We start from the raw sequence: 26334 nt of genomic DNA on the forward strand, positions 1-26334 counted from the left end.
GCATAGAGCCTGTAAATTCATTGATATATTTTCAATTCAACATGTTGTATTGTGTTTCTTTTTGTGTTATAGATGTTCTGGTAAGAGTATGAGTCTATCAAATCTGTGTAGTATATATACATATATATTTTTTTTAATTGAACTTCCAGTTCTTCATTCTTGCATGAAAGTAGAAATTTTCATGGTTTCATTTTCATTTAGTCAAATGTTAATTTTCTCTGACAATTAATGATATAAATATACCTATTTCTATTCTATGTAAATTTAAGAGGGAAAAAATCAAAACAACAAGGCAATATGATGAATATAGATGACAATATTTTGAGTTGAAGCTTGAATTGGTGACTGTTGATGTGCCAAAGTATTAGACTCTCGTGTAAAATGTTGGGGATCTTTCCTTAAAAGTAGATGCATGTAGAATTTTTTTTTTTTAGTCATTCTCTAGTATTTTTAGACCTAAATTTTGTAGAAAAATGTATAGGGCCACGTTTAATGTCTGTATTATTACTTTGAATAAAAGATTTTTAGACTCCATACTTTTCTTTCAAATTCTCTTCTGCTATGTACATATTCTCAAACATATTGCACCAAAAGGAAAAAAAAATGATTAAGATATACACAGTAATTTGCACCCTTCAACTCAACACAACCTCTTTTGCATGCATTACCAACTGCATCATTTTTTTTTTCATTCATTTTATTTTCAACAATGTTTCACATTTGATTTGTGTATACAAATTTTATCAGAAAGCTGTTTACCTCTTGAAAGAAGAACATTCTATCATAATTTTGTTACTTAGTCTGCAAATTTCATACAATCACTGTGGTTATTCTTTGAATTTCAGCCAATCATATTCAGGATATGCAGATCATGAATATCTTGCCCCAGTCACAGTTGATTGACCTTCTTTCCCAACACTACCATGCAGTAAGTATGCTGAACTCCATATATATAGACAGAATATGTTCCTCCTGTCTTACAGGGGAAATAAAGGAGAAGTTTTAAGGTTCACTGACCATGTAAGAGAGATAACTCTCACTGGAATAAATTACTGCAATTCCTTTAATTTATCATGTATTGTCCAGGCCAGCAAGGTATGCTGATATTGCATGCATTTTAATTATAAATTAAATTCCTTTGGGAAAATCTTTTGCATAAAAGTGCAGAGCAGAGGGATGATGAACCTTAATTCTTTTCTATCTAGCAGATTGCAAAGAAATAAAGATTCAAGATATAAAGTATTACCATTCTGTATCATTTTGATTATATGCATGTAAGAATTGCTGTAATAAAATGATGGGATTTTCACCCTTTATTGAGAACATATTTGTGAATAATAATTTTATGAGTTTCCTGTTCTGAGCTTCAAAATGGAGGTGATAGTCCTACAGCAAATAAAGACCATTTTGCAACTTTGGCAAAAAGACAAGGTTTTACAATGGACAGTTTTGTAAGTTGATGATATTCTTGAGTAAGTAAACATGTGTAACATGTTGCTTCAAAGGGATGGATGGTTTTGGTGTTTTACAATATAACACTAGTACTGTAATCATAGTTAGAATTTAGAATTAATGGATTTATATAGATCAGTTTAGATGTCATATTTGACAATACATGTATGAGACTGTTTTCTGCAGTATGTAAAGTTACATAGGTGCTGTGTGCTTGAAAAAAACATTTGACCCCTAGTATATCAAAGACTATAAACTGGGGTCAAAAAATTTTCAAGTGAGCTAATAAGTACCTAAGTGCCAGTCATTTCGTAGATTTATAATGTTTGAAATTAAAATCTGAAAAATTGCTCAAAAAGTAACACTTTGCATTGATTGCAATTGGAATAGGACCTATATTGTTCCACTATTCAATATTTTACAATGCTTAATTAGTATGTACAATATATTCCATTCCCTGAATGCTTGTCAGAATATAATTGGCATAAAGAATTTACATAATTGACCCTTAATGTTATTTCAAACACAATGCATTTGAACTTCAGTATTTTGAACATTGATATCTTGAATACCATGAAAATGCTGATTACAGAAGAACATTGAAAGTCCCAACCAATCTTTTCAATATATTTTGACCCCAATATTTGAATCCATGATCCTGAAAATATTACACTGACACATTTTATTTCTGAAAGATGATTTGCATCAGTCCTACCAATTCATTGATACATGTATTTGTAGTATTGACTATAGTTGTAGTCAATAGATTCTAAATAGGTATACCATTAGTCATTTGGAACAGATACAAATACCATTTCATTGCCCCCTTTTCTTGAACCATTGCACATGTGCAGTTAGAACTGTACTCTACAAAATGGCTGGCTATATGCACGTAGGTAATGGTGCTTTGTATGTTTTATTAACCAGGTAGATAGGATTAGTGTTATTGCTATGAAATTGTGTGTCATATTTACAGCTACAAGGTGGAGGAGATATGGGCTCTCTCAGAAACTTCAACGCTTACTCGGTTCGTCAGGGCTTCATCATAGACGATGTAAGGAACTTGTCCTAATTTACACTCTAAACCACTTTTATTCTAGCTAAGAAAAATCTGAGATTTTTACAGATATTGATGTATAAGTAGCAACAATGTAATCATATTTTCATATCCTTGAAATTCTTTCTATATCATTCAGGAATATAAGAAAAGATTGTCACCCTAGGCCTTGTATATATACAGGGCTAAAATACAAAAGATTTATACTTAGATACATATATGTGTTTTAACAGTGTGCCATATAGTTCTTGTCAAAAACTGATACTGAAGTACTAAGAATAATAGCTAGAATTAATTATTATTAATCATTTTTATTAAATTATAATAATTATAAAATATATATTGTATATTGTAAACATACTTTTTCCACAGGGTCATAATTCCTCGGAACCACAACTTCTATTTAATCCATGGGTAAAAATTATGTGGATTACTTGGAGTGCCATTATATGTCTTAAATGCACTTTAAGTATGCTGTTACAAACTTCCGCAGAAAATTTCTGACCACGTCCATAGCATAAATTGATCCCACGTGGAAAAAAAAATATGTCTACAGTATCCATTTTTTCACCCCTGTAGATGAAGTTTGGGTTGTTTACTGGAAACACAATATACATCTGTCTGTAGATATTTTTTGTCCAGGAATGACCTTTGAAACTACTTTTTTCAAACTTTGTAGAGTTAGTATATACCATTTGAATTTGGTATTTTAGGATTGATTTGCCAAAATTAAAAAAAAAATTATGACTTTTCAAAGATTTCACTGTGCATAACTCCTAAGTAAGAGGAGTGAAATTCTTGTCTGAACTTAACTTTGAAACTGAAAAGCTTGAGAGGCTCATACCTAATTCAAAGGTCACTTTTATCATGAAAATTTGCTCCGGTACGATACCAAGGTCATTATGAACAAGGTCAAGGTCTTAGAGTACAAAAGTATTAAATTGTTGTTCTAGTTACACTCAGCAGAAGCTTGTAGAAGTTTTTGACTCATGGACATGTCCTTACCCAACCCTGGATAATTTGAACAAGGTGAAGGTCAGAGGTTTTAGAAAATTAATATGAAATCATTGCTATAGTCCTTACTTTAATGTAGATAGAAACATTAGAAGACTATGCTAGAAATAAACATTGCTGGTGACCATTGTATGTATATCAACCCTGCACCATGGTCATTTGGACAAGGTCAAGGTAACTGGGTTTGGAGTGTAAAATTCTTGTCCATTACATTACAATGAACCAAATTCCAAATATCATATTTCTCTAGTGAAGGGTTGATGATGGCCATAGGATGTGACAAGAGTAATGCATAACCCTGATAATAAGTCATTAAGGCAGGGTCAAGGTCACAGAATTTAGAGAAGTATCTCAGAAATATAATAGTTTTAAAGAAAACCTTAAGGAGTATCAGGAGGTCATACTTGGCATACAGGTGACCAAGATGTAGGTCATGATTCTTTGCATAATACATGTACTAGTATTCTTTTGGCTTTGACATTTTGATGCTTGGACTGTGGATGAATTTTTATCCTCAACACATCAAAGTGAGTTACCCTTGACCAGAATATATTACAACTTTCATCCAATTTTTCCATTTATACATGTATAAGATTTAGGCCAGGGGACTTTGCAGTATAATTTATTAGCAAGATTGCAGAGTTTCTATTGAAGCTATTTTAAAGTGAGCCCCCTTTCTGGTGCCCTGTGGTGGTATTTGTCCTTTCAAGATCTAGCTGTTACATCATAACTAAATAGCCAAGAGAAAATGAATTTTCAAGAAGTAGCAAAAGTAATCAACTTTCTGCATTAGATTATATTTAGACTTCCTAGAATATGCATGTTATGAATGAATTATAGGTTGTCTAAGACCTTTTTCAAATTGTGTAAAGAAAGGTTTTTTTTGGCTTTAGGAGCCCCACTATCACTCTGAAGTTCTCTCCCTTCATGGCTTCCACTTTGAGCTGAAGGCCATTAGAAGTAGTGCAGGACATGTGTCGTTCTATATGCAGGTATTTACAGGAATTTTATTTCTAATTATTTTAATTAAATGCAAAGTGTCAACTGCAAAAAGTTAAGTATAGATTTCAGGTTAAAGGGACATCCATCTCCGATCATTTAAAAATTGTTTGAAAAATATGACTGAATATTTTTTTAACAGAGACTGCGACCTGGTGACCCCATTTTGAGTTTCCGTCAGTGTGAGAGGCACACATTCTCCATGAGGCCAGACAGAGAGGTTCGTTACTGTATTACGGTACAACAGTACAATAAGGGGGATAACTCTGTAAGGACCACAGGAATTGTAAGCCAGAAATTTGGACTTGGAGACAAAACAAGTAGAAGTGAGGTAGGAACTTAGTGTTTTTGTTTTGTTTTGTTTTGGTTTGGTTTGTTTGGGTTTTTTTCAGGTTGATTTAAATCTGAAATTCAGTCCTCCTGAAAGTTACATGTAGAAGTTTGACTGTATGTGATGTCTTTTTTTATTTTCTTAATTGACAGTGCTTAAAGATGGAGAAGTTGGATTGTCCAGTTTATGTCACTTTTGCTGTGATGTTCCCATCTTCTTGAGAGTTGCTACATAATCTGAGAGAAAAAAAAAACTAAAAGTGTCTAGAAATATTTGCTCAAATATTGGTCCTTAATTAAAGCTAGCTTCCATTGCCTTTTATCAATACTCTTTCTAAGAATTTAAAGTCAAAGTATTTCTTTATTTTTGTTTTCATTCATTGTTTTGATTTAGTGTGGTCATTTCCTGTTGCACGAAAATGAAATATGAATTTTATTTTCACACTTACCTCCCTTTATGTGCCATTATCATCCGTGATAAATTGTTGTTTGTGTTGTTCCAGATATATATACATATATATATATATTATATTAGTGCTTATATATCCTGTTGTTGCAAGTGTTCAGTACAGTTCAACCTCATTTGCTTGATTCCAAGTATTTTTTTTCTTTATTGTACTGTAAGGTTGTGATAAAAAAAAAAAAAAACAAAGCTTGTAATATTTGTGGTGATTAAGATGTAATATCGAAAGCTTGTTGTTTTTGAAATAAGATTATTCAGTTGAGTGAGATATGAACAGCTGAAATTTATGCAAAGGTAATTTTTTTTTAGGGCTGGTAGATGAAGAAGTATTATTTATAGTACCTGCCTGTTAAAATATGTTTCAAGACATTTAGTGCCAAGTTTGCTTTAATAAATATACATATTTTTTGTATAAATATTTTATGTATAGAAGAAGCATAGTACTCCACTTTTTGCCTCTAAAAAAAAAAGATCTGTAATACATATGTGTTGATTTTCTCTCCATTATTTCTCCGTGACTGTATAACGAGTTGAATACAGTGTTCATCATTAGTATAATTCTGTGTTTATGACTGTTTATTGGTAAATTGTTGTGTTCACACCGCCCACTCTGGATATGGTATATTGCTGGTGGCACATCCTGTTGTTTGAGTCCGTGCTTTTTACACTTTGTTTTTCTTGGGATAGGAGACAGTTTGTTCTTGTTTTAAAATTTGTTATAAATTATGTAGTATGATTTGTATTTATTTGTTGTTGATGAGCTTGTACTTTGAGCAGTTAAAATATTTAAATAATAGCCAAAAGACTTCATATTTATGGCCAAATAATTTACAGTTTTCATGAGAATTTTTTTTAATTTCAGATTTACATAATATTTTTCTAATGTACGAAACTTTTTAAATATAGATATATTTATACAGTATATATATATTTAGCTTCTTCATCAGATAATGTGCTACATATACTTCAGTGCTGAACAAAATATTTTTTTTTAATTTAGATTTACTAAAATATGCTTTTTCAATTTTATTTTCATAACTTTTATGATTATAGATCATATTTTATAAATATAGGTTTTATACATCGACCAGGTATATTTCCTTGAAGCAGCATGCACATTGAAAATTTAATTTCTATCATAACGATATTTTAATTTAAAATGAACAAAGATGGATGAATATTACTTTGAGGCAGAGAAATTTAAAAAAAAAAAAAAAGTGCATGCTATATACAATCTGTTTCTTTATTTATTTTAAAAAATTGTATTTTTTTTTATATGAAGAAATTTTTTTTTTCCAAAAGCACAACACTAGCATCAGATCTGAAATGAGTGCTAGCACTGGTCTGTTACATATACAAATTCAGAAACTTGATGTTTTTGTATTTATTTAACATACAATTTCTTCCTCTGCTTGTAATTTGAAATATATACTGTTAACTTTATAAATTATTTTCATATATATATCTGTGATACTTTCAAGTGGCCATTTTGTTGTGTAATTCTATAAACAATTTATTTGGTTGTTGTGAATAAATGCTAAATTTAAATAATTTTATTTTGTATTTGCCAAAACATGATAGTTTCCAGCGGTGATTGGGAATGGATGTACAGTTGAACATCTGTATCTGGAACATGGATATCTCGAATACCATGGATATGTCAAAAGGGATTGGGAAGTCCTAACCAAATATTTCTTATGTATTTTACCCTCAATATCTCTAAAACTTGGATATCTCGAAGTTTTTTCTCGGCCCCATCGAGTTCGAGATAATGAGGTTTGCAAAGGGGGAATTAAAGAATGCAAAAGACTTGCATGTATCTCTCATTTTGATCTTCTGTATGTAAAAAGTTTGACCTTGGTTTAAAGAAGGAAGCCATGTCAGTGACACAAATTTATGTGTTGATTTACATGTATTACAGTAAATCTTTCCTATGATGTTTTCCAATAAACCCGAAAAATCACGTATTTTCACAGCTGATAAGTTGAATATTATTGCTCAATTGACATGATAGAAATCAAAGACTTGTAATAAACCATTGTGCATGGATAAAAATTTGTATGAAGAACCTTTCTGAGTAAAATTTTCTCTGGTAACTTCAATTTTTGGTTATTAGTGTCCATTTTAGTCAAAAGTAAAATGGTTTAAGATGATTTTTCTCAAATTATAAAAGTAAGGAAAATGGCTATTTTGTAACACTTCCTGTACGGAAGAGTCCATGCGGCTTAGACACTGCACAGGCGCGAATTCAGCTTCCAGAAACCCGTGACTGTAGCAGTTGTGCTCCTTCGTATAGAAAGCTGTGTCAAAAGTGGTCGAGACACGGACAGGGCAAAGGATATTGACCGAAATATTTGAATTAGATCACACATTTATTACTCAATTAACCCGTGCCAAAAAGCTAGTTTTCTTATATATAGACTCACGGATTCTGAACACCCGTGATAGTTTTCTTATATGGACTCGCGGAGTCTGAAAACCTGTGCTAGAAACCCGTGTCATTTTCCATGTAGGGAGACACGGATTTGGGAAACCTGTGTGGGAAAAAGTCGTATGACATACCATATATGGAGTGAGGAGTTCTTTGCATTCACCTATATCTTGGTCAGGATCTTTGAGAATCTCCTGATGTTACAGTAACTGTAGATCTAAGGTGGAGACTGAAACCAAATTTTACAATGCTTGACATTATCAATATAATGATTAGTTTTAGAATTTTAAAAGTTTGGAATTATATATATGAGTGCGACCTATTCATTTTCTGTAAAACATACAGTCATGTACATATATCTACAATATCGTTTTACAATTCCTAATAGTTTCTAATTAAGAATCAAATGACTATGAACAATTCTATTGTAATTTAACCTAAATTAAATTTAGCCTAAGTTTAGTCAACCTGAGAAAGAATTTAATAAAAATCCATGCCTTTATTCATCACAGTGATGACACTTTAAATGATATGAGACTGTAAAGTTAAAGCCCAGCTTAAGTCATTAATCAGCAAAAACTTTTTCAGTGTCAACATTACATTGAAATCCAAGAATAAATATTTCAAATGGCTTCTATATTAGACTTGCTACATCTGGTTCAAAAGTGACAAAATCATCCCAATTTGACATATATTGTAAAATCACATATTTTTGTGGGGTCTTATTTACGACGTTTGAGGAAAAAATATGGCTTTGTGGGGACTTGATTTCATGAATGAAGAATTGTTGTGTAGTTATATATATATATATATATATATATATATATATATATATATATATATATATATATATATATATATATATATATATATATATATATATATATATATATACATATATATATATATATATATATATATATATATATATATATATATATATATATATATATATATATATATATATATATATATATATATATATATATATATTTTATTTCGTGTTGGACATGAAATCGTGGGTCTCGAAAATTAAACCCCCACGAAATTATTGGTTTCACGGCAAGTACAATTCCAGCTGATATCTATTAGTTAAGTATATCCTTTAATTAGAGTAAAAAGACAAGCTAGTTCATGATCCTGAATCCCTCTAATTTGATTTGAACAAAAGTTAGGAACGAGCATGCTCTGTAAAAAATAAAAAGTCTTAAGCAAACCCCATTTCACAATCATTCAGATCTTATAAGTTAAAAAAAACGTCTCTCTGGGAGACGGAATCCTTGCCTATACATGGTTATCTGTGTGCAACAACACCTCACATTCAGACTCAGAGTCCGTGTGTTGGGTATGCAGAACCATTTTCACTCCCATATACATGTATCGTCACCTTCACATTGCCTCTCAGATGTATTCTTTCTCAAATGTATAGCCATCCTCATATTCTCAATCCCATGTTTTGTCCTCACTTTCTCTCTTTTAGTTGTCCCCACATTCTGGCTCCCATGTATTGTCCTCACATTCTGGCCCTATGTATTGTCGTCCTCACAATCTCTCTACCATGTTTTGTCCTCAAATTTTTGCTCTCTCGTATTGTTGTCTTTACATCTCGCTTCCATGTGTTTTTTTTTTCCTTCACATTCTCAATGCCAAATATTGTTGTCATCACATTCTGACTCACATGTATTGTCGTCCTTATATTTTGATCCCATGATTTGTTATTCTCACATTTTTGCTTTCATGTATTGTCGTCTTCATGCCTATCTCACTACCAGGTTAACATTCTCCCGTATAATGTCAACACCACATTCTTGATCCAATGTATTGTCCTCCTAACAATGTCCCTCCCTTGCATTGATGTCTTCACTTTCTCCCTCCAATGTATATTGTCATCCTCACATTCTCACTCCCATGTATTGTTGTCCTCACATTCTCTCTCCCATGTATTGTTGCCCTCACATTCCTTCGCCCATGTGTTTTGTCCTCACATTCCCTCCACATGTATTATTGTCCTCACATTCCCTCTCCCAGATATTATTGTCCTCACATTCCCTCTCCCAGGTATTGTTGTCCTCACATTTCCTTTCCCATGTATTGTTGTCCTCACATTCCCTTTCCCATGTATTGTTGTCCTCACATTCCCTTTCCCATGTATTGTTGTCCTCAGATTCCCTCTCCCTTAGTATTGTTGTCCTCAGATTCCCTCTCCCTTAGTATTGTTGTCCTCACATTCCCTCTCCCATGTATTGTTGTCCTCACATTCCCTCTCCCATGTATTGTCCTCACATTCCTCTCCCATGTATTGTTGTCCTCACATTCCCTCTCCCAGGTATTGTTGTCCTCACATTCCCTCTCCCATATATTGTTGTTCTCACATATTCCTTCTCCCGTGTATTGTGTCCTCAAATTCCCTCTCCCATGTATTTACACTCACATTCTGGCTCCCATGTATTGCAGTCCTAACGTCCCTTCCTTGTTTTATTGTCCTCATAATCTACCTCCAATGTATTGTCGTCCTCACATTCTGATTCTTCACATATATTTTCGTCCTCACCCCCCCCCCCCTCTCCATTAATTTAGTTCTCACATTCTTGCTCCCAGATATTGTCGTATTCACATTCCCTTTTCCATGTATTGATGTCCCTATATTTTGGCACTCTCACGCTGTTGTCGAAGATGCGAGAGGAGCAAGTATATGTTGCCATATTTTCTTTGCAGAGATTTCGGAAAGGTTATTAACATTTTCTGTTTTTGAATGGACTCAAAATAATTTCGTTAAATATGTTCATCGTGGGTATCCTTTCAGAGTTAAAAAAACGTTTGTTGTTGTTTTTTTTCTCCCTTAAATCTTTAACATGTTCAAGTACTAGACTGGTTCAATAAATTTCCTATATGTCAATAAGCTCAAAGGGACCTATTATAAATTTCTCTTTTGTGTTTCGGCACAGATTGGCTGTTAACTACTAGTAAAAGAATATTTTGAGCGCTGTCAATCGGAATTCAAAAGCACAAGAATTAAATTAAATATATTGAAAGCCTAATATTACTTTCCAACGGTGGTGGTAGTGTGGGGGGGGGGGGGAGAATCCCCAATCTCTTCATTACAATCTGGAGATAAAGAAAGGTGTCGGAATATTTATTTAAAACCATTAATGAGGTTTCAAAAAAGTGAGTACTTTCAAAACTTCCTGGTCACACGTCCGTTAATTCACCCAGATACATGTACGAAACTGATTCATACCATTTGAATTCTCTTCAAAAAAGGAAATGAAGATATAACGAATTTTTTTTTCATTTCATATTTATTTTTTTTTTACACAAATATGTCACTCACAGATACACACAAGACAAACAAACTTCACATTCAAACAATAAATTAGATAACAATGCGGAACACACGATGGTTCCAATAAATAAACTATGGACAAATCAACAAATACATAAATGAAACAATTCAAATCAAATCAAAATTGTATATATTTAGCACCAATGTCATTAAAAAGAAAGACGGCTAGCTTTCTTTCTTTTCTCCCCAGCAGCGAAAGACTTAGATTTGGCCCGGAAGTGACGTAAATCCTGAGCATGTTCCTTGTGAAGCATCGGCTTGTAGTCTTCCGGCTCACAAAACCTCTGTAAATAAAAGTTTCGGTTCAGTTTTAGCCCGAATTTACCCTGCAATTTAGCCTCAATTAATGAATATTAGTTTGAGGAAGGTAAATGTACAAAGACTGACCTTTTGATTTTCGAAGAAACATTTATATCCATTGTGCATCAAGTACATTTCTGGAAAGTTAAGCTTCGGGTACTGGTCCTGATTCATGGCTCTGTCGGCTTTCCTTACATTTCTATACCTAGAATAGAATACGAAAGATTTATGGTGAGGAAAATTATGTTAGATGATTGGATGAATTGTATACAATAAGAGAAACTTTGTTGTGAAAGATAGATTTTAGAAGTCTGTTTCAGAATTACATTTTTGGGCCTCTTTCGGACGAAAACTCGCAGTAAAATATCAGGATATGCCTTTTTCCTTCATTGTCTCCTTGGTTCTCTTTGAAACTGAGAATTGTCTCCGCGTCACTTTCCTTATACAGATTAAGGGCATTCTGAAAAGTATAATTTTAGCATTTTGACGATTGCGGGAAAATTTTCTTGCTTTAAAGTTGTTCGATTTTTTTTTTTATGAAGCACAGATTAGTTTGGTGAAATTGAAATGATATCAGAAGTGTAGTTCATTTTTTACAAAACTAAGTAGTATTAATCTACATCATGATTGTTTACCTTTACATGCCCGGCCTCGTATTCATAAGGGTAACGACAGTCTATGATCTGATAACTTCCAATTACGTCATCAAATTCCCCATTCACTAATTTTGATACCTGAAAATTGATGTAGAATATTAAGCACAAGAGAACATACAAAAATGACAAAACGAGCTCAAAAATACTAGGGAAGTCAACACCACGGTTCGGTCCTTTGTTGCTTAATACAAGAACAATATCAAATCAAAGGTGTTTTTTGTTGTTTTACCTCAATTTCCCTTTTTCAAAAGAGATCTGAAAATTTCGTATTATTGATTAAACCCGTAGTTTATTTTTTTCAAAATACAAGCAAAGATGTCAAGGTTTGTCTCAAACTGTGATAAACTGACATTCTATATACTAGGGATACGTCATTTGGACACGAACAATTTAATGAATGTAATATTTGCAATGGCACGTACCGTCTCGTTTGTTACGCTCTTAAGGTCGGCATGTTTGCCGGGTATTGTGGGTAGAGAGTGGGTTGCACTTCCGTCGCCTACCAAATCTTCCTCCTGCGTCACTCGTTCAACAAACTGTAGAACCTCACTTTGGTCAGTGGGTGGACTCTTCCTGGGACAGTCCTGTTTTACAAAATAAGAATTGCAAAATTTGAATATTTCAGAGGAAAGTGCATGTTTTACCCATCAATATAACTTATTCATTCCTAAAGTCATTTCCTAATATATTATGCAGTTGTGCTATCTAGAGCAAGAATAAATGAGTGATTACAAAATTTTATTGTCAAATTAACCTTTTTATGTAAATTAATTGGTTAGTCAGTATTTGTGCTTCCTGTTCATTAGAATTTCCTACGCATTATTTGAATTCTGTCAGATTTTAAATGGAAATGTATTTTTCTCTCGTAAAACTGTAATTTCATCCACCCCAACCCCAACCCCCCCCCTTTTTTTTTATAGATTTTACCATCAAAGGATAAAATTGGAACGTACACCAAAAGACAGGGATTTCTGAATGCGCTTCCTGCTGCTGGTCACGTGCTTCCGGCGCTTGGTTAAGGGAGAACCCTTACTGTCTCTACGATGGCGCTTCTGTAAACCAAACAAAGATCTTCTAGAACATGGGGTGTCTGTGATCTGTTTTGCGATGTCAAAAGACAAGTCTTGGTCTGTGTACTCTTCTTGTATTGTCTGTCGTGGGATAAGAATACATTTAGGGATGTATATAAAATGTTTTAATGTATGCATACATGTAGGTTGAACTACGGTAGTCAGTGATGAATGAATGAATGAATTGCAAATAATTGCATTGGTTGAAGTACGGTAACCATTGAAAGAATGAATTACAAATAAATTAGCAAATAGATGTGTGTTCAGATTATTAATTATTTTTTTTGATTTGTTTATATGATTTTATGTATGAACAATTCATTCTTACTGGTATTTTACTATCTATGAATGGAATTTTGAACTGTTTTTAGTGACTGTCCTTGTTCAGATTATTTAGAATGTGTTTACTTACATCAAACGTTTCCATTCCCAGACCGGAGTCCTCGTCCACTGGGAGGGGCCTCATTCCTTTCTGTTTAGGGGTTAACATCTGATACACGTCGGTGGAACTGAGGCTGAGGTCATCCAGGTCAAATGGAAGTTGCTCCAACCGGAAGGGGGACATCTCGTTCATCATGGACTGTACATGAAGAAAAACTTAAGTTTTAGACCATCTTCACTGTATTATTAGATTGTTTTTAGAAGTGTCTTTATCTCCAAATTTAATTTTACATTCATTATACTCAATAAAAAAATTATTACTGTTTAATTCAATATTCTATTACGTAAATATGAGTGCAGAAATATCTATATTACCCTAGATTGATTGAGTAATTGATTAATTGAAAATATAAAATATCGCAAAAAGTTTTTAAGGTAATGTCCTCCATTCCAACAAGGTTTTGGTTTAAGTTATGACTACGTGGGAGGAAAGAATACACTCTTTATCATTTTACTCACTTGCTCCATTCCTCTGGTCCTCTTTGTAACGGGCGTACTAGTTGTATGGAACCTGTTTTAAAAGCAAAATACAGCATATAATGTTTTAATAATAAAAAGAGCTTTTTGATAACTTTCAATTTCCTCTGATTTTAATATCTTCATACAATGTTGAAAAACATTATTTTATTGAAAAGAAAATGTAGAAATATCCACATTCGTATAATTTTTATGACAAATCAGTTAAGTACATTTTTAAGTTGACAATAACCATATTGATATAATATTTAAGACAAAACTTAAGTTGACAATAACCATATTGATATAATATTAAAGACAAACAGTTAAGTATACATTTTAAGTTGATAATCCAACGTTGGTCACGGGAACATGTAGAAACACTGAAACTCTATGGTAAAGACATGTGCATTCTTGGTTTATATACTGTTGAAATTTCTGACATGTTATCTATTCATCTTTGTTTGAAAATTGACACTTCGGTGCGCCAAATACTATTTCATTCAAAACCAGTAACTGTTAAATTTGCTGCTTTTGAGAAAATATTTTTATAATATTTTGGTCATAGATTTGGTGATAAGAAATATAAGTTTTTGCCTAACGGTATACAGTCATTGTGCCACCGGCAATATGTCAGAACTTCTAACTAGATATGAAAGCGAGTAGCGGGAATGGACAACCTTGTTGAACACCATTACTGTCGTGAAATATTAGAAATCGATTATCACCCTGCCTTTCAGGTATATCTTGATGATATACATCTTGTTTATCAATAGAAAGTGTAATTTCAATACTTACAAAAGAACTTGACATTAAATCATGAATTAAAAAGTCTTCATTTAATTTTTTCCTAAATCGACTTTCATTACACAGTGAATATTCAATACATTTTTTTTTTCTTCTTAGTGAATTTATAAGTCGTTGATAAAACCATGTGAAAAACTTTATTGATCCTATATATGCTTTTTGTTCGTTTATTTATTGTAAGATTAACAAGCGCTACGAAGTTCAAGTTCTTCTCATTTTTCTTGTTTTGTGTATTTTCTTAGATATAAAAGTTTTTAATGCAATACGGGTTCAATTAAATGTCATTTTCTACACTTGAATATCTTTACATACCCCGCAACACAATAAAAAGTGGTTGATCATTACATACAATTCATTGCCATTACGATTTTCCTAACTTATTACAGACATGAATTCCTTTTTTTCTCAATGAGAAAACGTCGTCATGTACATGAATTTCTATAAATATGTGTCAATGTATTCTGACATATATCTACAAATGTATGAAGAGTTTTAAATACAAGCTTTTAATTCTTCGGTTTATTGAAATATGGAAACATCACACTCGAAGAACCGTAAGTTTTATCCAGATTTTTTTAAAGAAAAGAATAGGTCCAATTTTTTTTTTCATTTCTTTTTTTTTGTCCTGTATTGAAGCCCCACCCCACCCCGCCCCCGTACTCCTTTAAGTTTTTTCTTCTTTTTTTCAAAATTGGATTTAATTATGTTAATGAATAATGTAGATATAATTTAATTTCTCATTCCGAGATCATACACTTGTTCATTTTCCTCGTCAACATGATAAAATTGCGACATATTATTTGGACGTACAAAATGTACATGTTAAACAAGAAATTCTACACGTTTGAAATGTAATCCATAGGATTAACAGAAAATGCCGGGTACAAAAACGTGTCATTTCAAGAAACTGGTTTAACAAGACAAAGAAACATTTCGGAGATTTATTACATGTACATGCAACTTACATGCATGTAAGTTTACAGCGAGTATGTTTTCTATGAAAAAATGTCAATTAATATCAAAGACTACAACCTAATTGAACCGTTTTTATTACCGGTATTTTCAGTTTTATTATTCTGATAAATTTTAACAATTAAATAATTCATATCCATAGTTATCCAGTACGATATAGTTCTTTAATAAAATTTCTGAGAAGTTTATATTAAATTTTGACCTTTTCTATATGGACATGTAATATTATGACTTCAGTAGAAGTTAAAGCTTAAATTTTGTTTGTTTGTTTTTTTTTTTTAAAGCTTTAAAAATTTGAAATTAGGAAAAAGAAAAAATCTTACCTTTGTCAATGGTTTGGAATATCAGAATATATTGCCGTCAAAGTTTTGTGACTTTACCAAAATTAATAAGATCGTCTCTGATAATCTGAGTAGTTGATACACCAGCGTTGACCAGTATATATACTTGAAATTCTATAATTATTGCAGCAATAGTTATGGAAAATTAATGATAAGTATAAAAGTACAAAATTACGACAATTTTCGTTGACAGGACAGGAAAAACTCGCGCCTTAATTTTTAGAACCTCCACACCTTGCCAGAAATTATTCCGCTTGGGGTATCCTTCACTCTGCGATCCCTGAGACCACGGTGTCAATTTCGTACCGTTAATTGTCCTAACGAGGTCATCAATATTGCTTTGTCTAATCATTTAGAAATTTAACGATTTCTTTCTCCAATTTCGCCACTTTACCTGATGTAATTGGATAAAACCTCCAATAGCTTTGTATAAGATGACACAATTTGTATAAAACTGAGATGATTATGCAATCCTTAAAAGATTTTTTTTATTACAAGGTGTCAAGTATCCATTTATCGTGGAGAGTACATTTTTCTTGTGTTTTTTCTCATGGCCGATTTATTCGGACTCGTTGTCGACTAATTTGGAGTGCTATTCCAATGTCAATACTTTAAGATCTTAGAGAACATATATTTCTTGAAGACTTATGTTAGCTGTAGCTGGAAGCATATTAGTCTTTATTGTAATATTAGAACATTAAAGATGAATGTATATCCTATCCTAATACAGACATCAATGAGTTCTCTTTATACATGTACTATAATATAAAATATATCTCCCATTTACAGTAGATATTTCCTACTGCATTTTTAAATGTGCTTCTTAATTTTTCGTAGAAGGAATAATTATAATATTAAGATTAATTCATATGTGTATATTTCTTTATAATCCATCTGGTAAGCTCAGATTTCTTCTACAGTAGTTGGAAAAAAAGGGCTTAAAACTTTATGGCAAAAGGAAAATTACAAAGGCTATATAAAAATGACACAGAAACAAAGAAATATTGGATTGAAAAACATGAAAATTTATTATCGTATTTTTTCTAAAATTCTTTTATTCTATTTAAAGATATTTCTAACAATGCTTGTGTAACATTTACATGTAAATATTAAATTATCATCAGAAACAAACTTGCTAGGCAATAAGCCAGGGACCAAGTGCACGTACTCTAACTACATGTAGCGCCATTGCTTATACAAGGAATTTACCGAACATCGTTTCTATAACAAAATTCTGCATAGTTTGGTAACTCAAATTTATTTATTTATTTTTTTTAATTTTGTTGTTTTTTGGTTGAATATATTTGCAATTTTTTTAAAGTTGTATATATTAGAAATCTAAATTTGAATTTTTGGTAATTAAATGAGAAAATTTGAACATATGATTTTAATTATTGTTTATTCATTTGTTCGTATATTCGGTGAAGTTATACTTTTTATTTCAAACTAAAAAAATCTGGCAATTCTTTTTAGGGTAATTAAATTTAGAGTATTCAGCCCCCCTACTAAACGTAATAAGTAGAAGTAGATTTACAACAATCGGACCGTTACAGATCGATTGTAAAAACAAAGAGAATTAATTGCTCCCCAACAATCTGTGTGACTACCGTTTACCTGTAATTAACAATTAAAAACCGCACGTGGCGCGGCAGCTTTGATGGCCCCTGTAATATCCCGCTATAAAAACTGTCCAAGTCCTAAAAATAACAAATTCTACGTTCGCGGTACCTCAGCAGAGAGAAGTTTTTCGAAACCGTTTAAACTCTCAAAATTAAGATCTCCATATTTTGTATTTGTATAAACTTTCGGAAATTCCTTTGAAACTTTTGAGCTTTTGGTTTTTCTCCACGCGGTGTTTTGGTGGGAAAGTTGTTACAGAAGTTTCACGTGAAAATCTCCTGTTGCTTATTTCAAGGACATCGTATTTAACAGATTAAAAGGTAAGGCGTGTTTTTATCTTAATTTAAAAAATCCTTTTATTTTTTTAAATTTAACTTATTGTAAATAAGAAAATAGAAAAAAGGAGGGTATTCTCTCTCTCTTGATTTATTCTATATAAAGTTATGGTATATTTTATGTGCTGCTATTTAATATTTAAATGCAATTTAAATGTAAATTGTGAGTAAGTTATGTATTTTAGTGATATATACATTTAACTATATTGTTTGTCGATACAGAGTACAAAAAGTTTCGTTTCTCACTCAAAGCCCAAAGAAAGAAAACGCAGTTTAAACAATGTCAGTTAATAAAATATGCCCATATATGAAAATGAATTTGTATATCATAATGTCCTTTTCATTCGTAAAGTTCTGATGGGTTTTAAAGGCATCGAATATAAAAGTAACAGGCTGGCTAAGAAATTGACATTAAGTAAGCGAGAAAAATATAATCCAGATAGAAACATAAATTATTGTGAAATCCTATTTGCAGAAGCCTATTCTTATAAGTAAATAAATGAATGAATAAAAAAGAAATCTGGCATTTGTTTTTATATTTCATTTTTTGTTTATAAAAACTTTGCTCGCAATTTGTATTGAAACAATTTCATAATTAAACGATTGAACATCTTACATGTAACGGTTTCAAAATCATATATATTGTGTAATAACCCAATTTGCGCTATAATTATACATGTGGAAAAAAAACATAGGAATGGTGTGTACATTCATATCCTCCAATTTCTCATAAATAATTAAGAAGATAATTAAGTGGTGAAATGACAGTGAACACACGTATTTATTTTTTTGTTAATTGCTAAGTATGGTACTATTTTTCTTTTCTTTATGTACATGTATAAATTTACATCTTGTATAGGCCCGATGGGCCGGATAATCGATAAATTTTTTAACTTTTTTTTTTAGCATAACATATACATGTACATATGGAATTGCTTACTGTTTTTCTTTCATGTATATATTAATTTCCTCCTGGTTTTTTCTCCTGTAATTTTAATTTTTGATCAATAAAAAAAAACTTTAGAAGGAAAATATTGAAAAAAAATATGTGCATTTTTCCTTTAAGTACTATATATAGGAATGGGCATTAATTCTTTTGACCGACACTTGGGAAGGGTGGATTTTTTTTCATTTTCATCTTAAAAAAAATAATAATGTTTTTAAAACCAGATATCCGTCCAGTTAAATATTGTCATGACTGCAATGAATTGCCATATTTATCGGGAAATCTCTGGTAATTTTTAAGTTCGAGTTCGTCTACTTTAATTTAGGTTCGAATAAAATAATTTCAAATTTCATTTTCAGTTTTTTTTTTTTTCATAAGATAATCAATTCTTGTATGAAAATTAATGTCTTGTGATCTGAAAGACCTTAAAATGTACTAATTGTCACCTTCATGTATACATGTAGTTCCAAATCCGTGCATTTTTGTTTTATTATTAAAACTAATTAAAAGAAATAAATTCATTCATTCATTTAAAAAAAATCTTATAAGTGGTAGGGGTCCGTTTAAGCATGGCTCGGATTTTGAATTTTGGCATATACATGTAGCTTTGGCGTATTCTCTATTTTTGTGCTTTATTAATAAAACTAATCAAAAGAAATAAGTAGGAGTCCGTTTGAGCATAGTCCCCTTTCTTATTTTGGCATATAGCTTGGGTGTATTCTCGTGTAATGTTATACTTATTATTAACTTAAATCATTTGTTTGTTCGCCTCCCACTGACATCTCGTTAACTCCCGCGGCTTGCTGACGGCAGGGGGGTGAACTTTGTTAACCCATTCAATTCTGAGGCTAACTGCCCCTAGCTTGGGCCTCAGTGTCGATTTGAGAGGTGAGATCGACGAGTGAATAATTTGATGCGCTGTCAGTGTCTAAAGATGAACCATATATAAGACCATCCGTCTTGTCTCATTTTGTCAGTTCCTTTGAAGACATAACCCGAGTAAGTATCTAGTATTATGAACATTAAGATGATTGTATCTTTAAAAAAAATTAAGATTATACATTAATATAAATCAGGTTCACCGCTCAAAAACCAAAAGATAAATTTACTTTCTCTGTCTCGTCCGTCTCTTTTTCTGTGAACAGTTTTCAAAATGATTCAATTTCCGTAGATTTTGGTTTGAGTGCAAATAGTTTACAGTGCAAGATTTATTCTTTAAATGAACGAACAGGTAAAGAAAATTATACATATATATTTTTAAATATTAAAAATAAGCAAACGAATAAAACAAAACCTACTCTAACCGAATAATCTAATTAAAAATCACCATCGAATTTAATTTGGAAATAATACATGAATTAAACCCTTAGGGTACGAGAGCAAGTTAAAAATATCGAAAAATTAATTAATTAAGCAAAATGAATTATCTATATTTAATCTTTTAAAAGTAATACAGATTGTTTTGGTTTCTTTAATTTGTGAATTTTTCTTCAAGAATGCACAAACACTCACCAAAACTGTATCGATTAAAGAAATTAAAGAAATATATAAGATGAGGGGTATACATGTATCTCCCTGACCGTGCGCGTACCCCGGGCCTTTTTCAGAAACCTGGCGACGACTTGAAAAAATATTGATACTTCCTAGAATAAGATCAATGTCTTTCAGATGTAAATATATATATGGTTTATCTTGATTGAAAAAAGGGACAGGACTGCAAGAATCATAAAAAATACAAGTATTATAAAATGTAGAAGGCTAATATTAGAACAGTAATGAAACGTGTATTCGTAAATATAAATAATTGAGTCATTCCCCAAATTTAAATGACAAATTTATTTTCCTTATTATTTATTTTTTCATAAATATGATGGTTATTAGAAAGTTTTCTCGGCAAAAATATGTAATTATAATATGATGGTTATTATTCATATACTATGATGGTTCTCAAAAATGTTATCTCTATAAAATTATTTTTATAATGGATAGGTGTATACATACGTATATTCTAAATTGAGACAGAGCAAAGTTAATGTTTGACACTGTTAGTAAATTTAGTTATTCCTCTTTGTATGTAATGTACGTAGCATACTTAATGATCGTATTAAGGAGACAGCCTTATACAATTGTAAATGAAGAATTTTTATGTCAATCTTATTGATTTATCAAATTAACGTGTTTTATTCCATGTTATTTTTTTGAAAGTTTAATTCATTTAAACATTGATCAAAATGTTAAATTTTTTTTCCTCAGCCTCCTGAAAAGTAAACAATCAAGCGCAAATTAATATAGATATATTTTGGAGTGGGGGTGTCTTTGGTAGACATTTCTTTCCATATGTAGCTTTTCAAAAGTAATTTATGTTCTTGCATGATGTATAAATTTGTGTGTGTTTCTTCAAGTAATCGAAAACTCAATACAAGTACATTTGTATAAATAAAAGCACATTATAGGGTGGTAATGTAGAGGACCCCCTCCCATTTCGTATACGACTTTGTGAATACTATTGATTTAATAACTACCCCCCCCCCCATTTGAAAATTTCATGTTTTTATTTTTTAAGCATTATCTTATTTGCTATAATTATAAAGGTCCCTCCCCTACCGAGAGGTACCCCACTCTCCATTACACATACAACCCCCAACTCAAACACACATGTACACACCTCCCCCAAAACACACACACTAAGATTTTTTCTTCATTATTCGTTTCCTTCCTTCTTTTTTTAAAAAAAATGCATCCGCTAAAGATCAGAAAATAACACTTGTATTTAAAAGAAATTAAGAAAAATCTGACTAACACTGTACAATTCCTTGTATTGTTTTTCTACAATGTAAATTGAAAAATTATACAAAATAACATTTTGTTTTATTCAAGTTCAAACCTAAAGAAATGCATGTTACATGCATGCTAAAACACTATATATGACAATGTTGTAAATTATTTCCGACACCGAATCGAACAAAACCAGTTTAAAATGCTGTATACAATTTCAGATTATATAATATATCATTTTTTAACTGTAAATACAAGAGTCAACCGTGTTATAATAAAACAGAAACCGGTCTCTAAACATTATCGTAACCAGTTTTTTTTTCTATAAATATTAACCCTGACGTTTTGTACAGTTATTGTCATTTCTAGGCGATAAAATGTGACGTAATCTCAATAGAAGCGTGTCAAATGCTGTACAACCCAGATAAAGATTTAAATATATATATTTATAAATGTAATGAAACTTTTGTACAACATAATTAGCAAAATAAATAAACAAGTATGTGTTATGATATTTTTATTTTTGTTTATGATGCCTGAAAGTATAAGAATTACTGAAAGATCAGCCATTTATTCCAAATCTTCATGCAGCGTGTATGTATCTAAAGGGAACGATAGCACAATTAAAAATAGCTTTCTTTGATATATTCTAATTTATTTTAATGATCTGTAAAATATAATCTTTAAGACGGTTCAAAGAATGCAGTCCATGTTAATTTACTTAATTCATCTGTAAAACATATGATAAATTGTTTGTGAATACATGTATATTGGTCCTCGCCTGCGGTCGTCTAACATTGACTGCAAGGTAATATTGTACCACTATCGTGCAATATTGCCCGCACCTCGACCGTGAAATCGATAATTTGTTAAAGTAATTTTGGTGTCGAGGCAAAAGATAGTTAACGGAAAAGGATTAAAGGATTAAATTTTCAATACCGCACATAAACATGTCAAAATTTACTAGACGAAAAAATCATTTCCGCGTCATAGAATCGGAAAATAGCTTGACTATAAAAACTTGGGTATTCTAAATCAATAATTATTCGTTTGGTAAATGACTGAAACAAGACCAACATGTAAGACTTAATATGAAAACATATGCAATTGTAATTTGATTAATTAAACTCATTTACCCAAAGGAATAAATTTAAACTGATTTCAACAGTTATTTTCTTTTTTGTAGTATCAAAAATCAACATGTATACTCCTGGAAAGTTAGATGCAGTAATGGACTCGGACTTCGACCTCGGGTGCCTGCCTCTTCCTCGGCGTGTTCTTTTCTCTGATGTCAAACAGGCGCTGTTCGAAGATGAAGACTCGGGACTTGGAATGGATGAGGTATCGTAATCTTTAGCGCTTAAAAACACACCCCTTCAATAAAAAAGAATATGAGATACTTTCTCATTGTAACCGATTTAAGATTATTTCAAGAATTTGCATCAAATAAAACAATGAAACTGAAATCTTACTTAAATTATAAGTTAAAAAATTCAATTCAATGAGGCCTATATTAAAAATACTTTCATTTTTTTCATTTCATATATAATTTTATTTTTCCTATGTTAAATTATTCTCTTTATGTTCGAATGAAAATTTAATTATCGGCCATTTAACAAAACAAAATTGTCTAATTACTATGAAGAAAATAGATCATATGATTTTTTTAAACAATCGTATAAAAGGTTTCATTATATTTCAGATTACGACAGTTGAAGAAGCAAGCATGGACACCAACACTTCCACAGTACAATCATTGGTAAGCTAATTTTCTACTTGAAGAAATTAAAGCTCATTGATACTTTGATAAGAGCAGTAACTCTTCATAACATAAATGTCTATTATTCCTCTATAATTTGCCAAGTTGGAAATGTCTTTTTTGTCCAATTTTGCCCTGCAATCTATGCTATAATTGTTTGTATTTTACCTATAAAATCTATTTCTTTTGGAAAATCATACATATATCAGTTTAAGCAACATTTTATATGAGTGAGCAGAGGGTTTATGGACCTTAACTTTTAATTAATTTGTCTCGTATGAAAGAAGTATTCATGAAATCTGTATGCTTATGTATTTTTTCTGTTTAATTTTAGTTAGAGCGACCATTTGCCAGCATTTCGCCATCGCCCTCCATTCAAATGCGACGACCACTGAAAAGAACAGAAAGATTAACGGAAACCGACGACGGAAGTCTGCGGAAACGAACGAAATATGCCGATGGTAGACGGAGCCTCAAGAAGTCCCTATCTTTTGGTGTAAGTTATTCTAAAGTAAAATTTACTGCACATTTCGTTTTAAATTTAGTTTTTTTTCCATGTATATGTGTAATATACGTAGTATATTGTATTATAAACACTTAGTTTATAAAAAATGCCTGTTGAATTTTTTTTAAAAAATCCAATTTTAAAGAGGTTGATAATTAAAGGGATTTGAGTATGATGAAAAAAGTAATAGTTTGGCAATTCAAGGATACAATGTATTTAAGAAAATGATTTGTTAATTTAAATTTCTCCAAGATTTAAGAATGACAATTTTTTTTTCATTATTTCAACAGGACAAACCCTTAGATGACCAGGATGATATTAAAGCTGCAGTGGGGAGAATGGTGGAGACGTCGGATCTTATTGGAGACGGAAGTCAGACATGTAGTCTTCCAACAATTCCTGGAAAGCACTCGGATCTGAAGAGCATCACGAATGATACGGTAAGAAATATCACAAGTACAGTACTGCATTTCAAGTAAATGAGTTAATTCCTTATAAATTGCGCTTGAGTGACTTGATGAATCAAAAAATGTTTCACACAACTTAATGAGTAAAGGATCATTTTGGGTAATCACAATACATGTATCATCCCTTTTTCCAAGAAAAAAAAACTTTTATTAAAACATATTAATTAATTATCTGATTTAATGTTTCACAGGTTGTAGATATTATTTCCGGGAAGTATGATGACGTCATTGGGAGTTACCTCATTGTCGACTGCAGATATCCATATGAGTACGAAGGCGGTCATGTGCCTGTAAGTTTTTCTCCCTTTAGTTTTTAAAATTAAAATTAAGAAAGAGAAAAAAAAACAAATGAACAGTATACTTTGTGAGTTTGTACTTTAAGATGTGTCATATGATTAAAATGACTTATTTGCTTTTATAGGGTGCCATTAACGTTCATCGACCAGAGGGTATCCAAAGTATTTTGGAACATCATCAGAGCATGCGCAATACGGCTGCCGGCAAACGTCATATTGTCATCTTCTACTGCGAGTTCTCTTCTGAAAGAGGTCCACGAATGTAAGTACACAATGTCTTTCTTTTCACCAATTTTTACAGGACTAGTATGTTAGTATTCAAAGTATTCTAGTAAATAAATTTGAATAAAAGTGAATGAGCAAAAGAAATAATGAATAATTGAATATGAATATCTCATGCTATTTTTCATATCAAACTAAATATGACTTATTTATAATGCAGGTGTCGCAAAGTGAGAGAGGCTGACCGGAACCTAAACAAGGAGAACTATCCCTATCTCAACTTTCCGGAAGTCTACGTCATGCACAACGGGTTCAAGGCCTTCTACGAGACACATAAGGTAGAATCTAATAAATCATTTAATGATAATTTATAAGATTTTGAAAATTTGAATGCACGATCCATTGTTTGTACATGTATTTAAAAAAAATGAAAATATGAAAAAGTTTTCAAAAATCATTTTAAAAATTGTATTAATCTTATACTAAGTTAAAAAGATTTTATATTGAATTATTCACAAAGTCATGTGTAATCTTTGTATTTAATATTTTTCCTTTTTATTTCAGAATTTATGTGAGCCTCAGGGGTACACGCCAATGCTTCACAAAGATTTCTCCGATGACTTGCGTCATTTCCGGTCCAAATCCAAGTCCTGGAGTGGCGGATCCAAGCGTCGCAGTATGGGGCATCGTCTTTTCTGAGTGTCCATTTGCGTATTTAATAGCATGGAAGCTCTGATAACTTCTATCACTTCCAGTCCAAGTCCTGGTGGGTCCAAGGGTTGCATTAAAGCACAGTGTCTTTTCAGCGTGGAGGTGTTTTCTGTGGTCCTAAACAAACCATATTCTTACGCAAAGTTTAAGACAGTTTGAATGAGTAACTTAAGTTGTTGTACCGTTTTTGCTCACAAAAATGCAGCGTTTCTTAAGAATGAATTTTTGGACAGGAATGATTCATGTTTCCACAAATGACAGTACGGAACACAGTGTGAAGTCAAGTTAAAAGTGCTATAAATTGTTATATTTTGTTAACATGTCTGTTATCTGTGATATACTTGTTCAATGTTGATGTTTGTTTTGTTTTTTGTTGAAATGAATGTTATTTCTAGTGCATCGAAATACAAATAAAATTTAAAGATTGATTTTTTTGTACTTATTTGAAAAAAATGAGGAAAGACGTTTAATATATATTTTCATTAGTATAATTTAAAATCCAAAGTTTACAAAGAACAAAAGCATGAAAGTGTAAAATTTCCGCATAGCCAAAGAGTCAAAGTTGG

General features: G+C 31.5%; 3 protein-coding genes across 7 annotated transcripts in view; 2 read left to right on the plus strand and 1 right to left on the minus strand.

The window, feature by feature from the left end:
- Positions 1-6221, plus strand: part of LOC133188603 (BTB/POZ domain-containing protein 16-like) — a 48264-nt gene extending 42043 nt beyond the window's left edge. For 2 of the 5 annotated variants that reach the window (XM_061324092.1, XM_061324094.1), the window contains 6 exons: positions 846-928; positions 1365-1451; positions 2429-2506; positions 4417-4515; positions 4665-4853; positions 5006-6220. In XM_061324092.1, the coding sequence (XP_061180076.1) occupies positions 846-928; positions 1365-1451; positions 2429-2506; positions 4417-4515; positions 4665-4853; positions 5006-5074 (605 nt within the window). In that variant the 3' untranslated portion in view covers positions 5075-6220. Of the gene's footprint in view, positions 1-845; positions 929-1364; positions 1452-2428; positions 2507-4416; positions 4516-4664; positions 4854-5005 lie in introns of all 5 variants that reach the window. The other 3 variants (XM_061324093.1, XM_061324095.1, XM_061324096.1) reach the window with 3 other exon arrangements.
- A 5014-nt stretch (positions 6222-11235) lies between these two features.
- Positions 11236-14268, minus strand: LOC133188258 (M-phase inducer phosphatase-like). The gene is made up of 9 exons (XM_061323631.1): positions 14246-14268; positions 14016-14067; positions 13528-13695; positions 12999-13196; positions 12468-12629; positions 12025-12123; positions 11716-11849; positions 11477-11594; positions 11236-11373 (listed from the first exon to the last, which is right to left on the minus strand). The coding sequence occupies exons 1-9, from the start codon at positions 14266-14268 to the stop codon at positions 11239-11241; spliced, it is 1089 nt and encodes a 362-aa protein (XP_061179615.1). The 3' UTR covers positions 11236-11238.
- An 8740-nt stretch (positions 14269-23008) lies between these two features.
- LOC133189067 (M-phase inducer phosphatase 1-like) lies at positions 23009-25780 on the plus strand. Its single transcript, XM_061324503.1, has 8 exons — positions 23009-23149; positions 23511-23567; positions 23902-24063; positions 24363-24512; positions 24731-24829; positions 24961-25097; positions 25278-25395; positions 25622-25780. Exons 1-8 carry the CDS (start codon positions 23009-23011, stop codon positions 25754-25756), a joined length of 999 nt encoding a protein of 332 aa, XP_061180487.1. The 3' UTR covers positions 25757-25780.
- Positions 25781-26334: the final 554 nt, after the last annotated feature.

The sequence above is a fragment of the Saccostrea echinata genome, unplaced genomic scaffold, assembly GCF_033153115.1.
Source record: "Saccostrea echinata isolate AGI-Se365-2 ecotype Australia unplaced genomic scaffold, CSIRO_AGI_Sech_v1 ptg000016l, whole genome shotgun sequence".
Taxonomy (NCBI): Eukaryota; Metazoa; Mollusca; class Bivalvia; order Ostreida; family Ostreidae; genus Saccostrea; species Saccostrea echinata.

Coding starts and splice junctions, on each gene's coding strand:
- LOC133188258 (XM_061323631.1), bottom strand. CDS start 14,268: ATGGTTATTGTCAACTTAAAAAT. Junction 12,630..12,998: donor AGAAATCCCTGTCTTTTGGT/GTACGTTCCAAT, acceptor TTTGTAAAACAG/GACTGTCCCAGGAAGAGTCC. Junction 12,124..12,467: donor AGAGCGTAACAAACGAGACG/GTACGTGCCATT, acceptor ATCAATTTTCAG/GTATCAAAATTAGTGAATGG.
- LOC133189067 (XM_061324503.1), top strand. CDS start 23,009: ATGTATACTCCTGGAAAGTTAGATGCAGTAATGGACTCGGACTTCGAC. Junction 25,098..25,277: donor TCTGAAAGAGGTCCACGAAT/GTAAGTACACAA, acceptor TTTATAATGCAG/GTGTCGCAAAGTGAGAGAGG. Junction 25,396..25,621: donor CCTTCTACGAGACACATAAG/GTAGAATCTAAT, acceptor TTTTTATTTCAG/AATTTATGTGAGCCTCAGGG.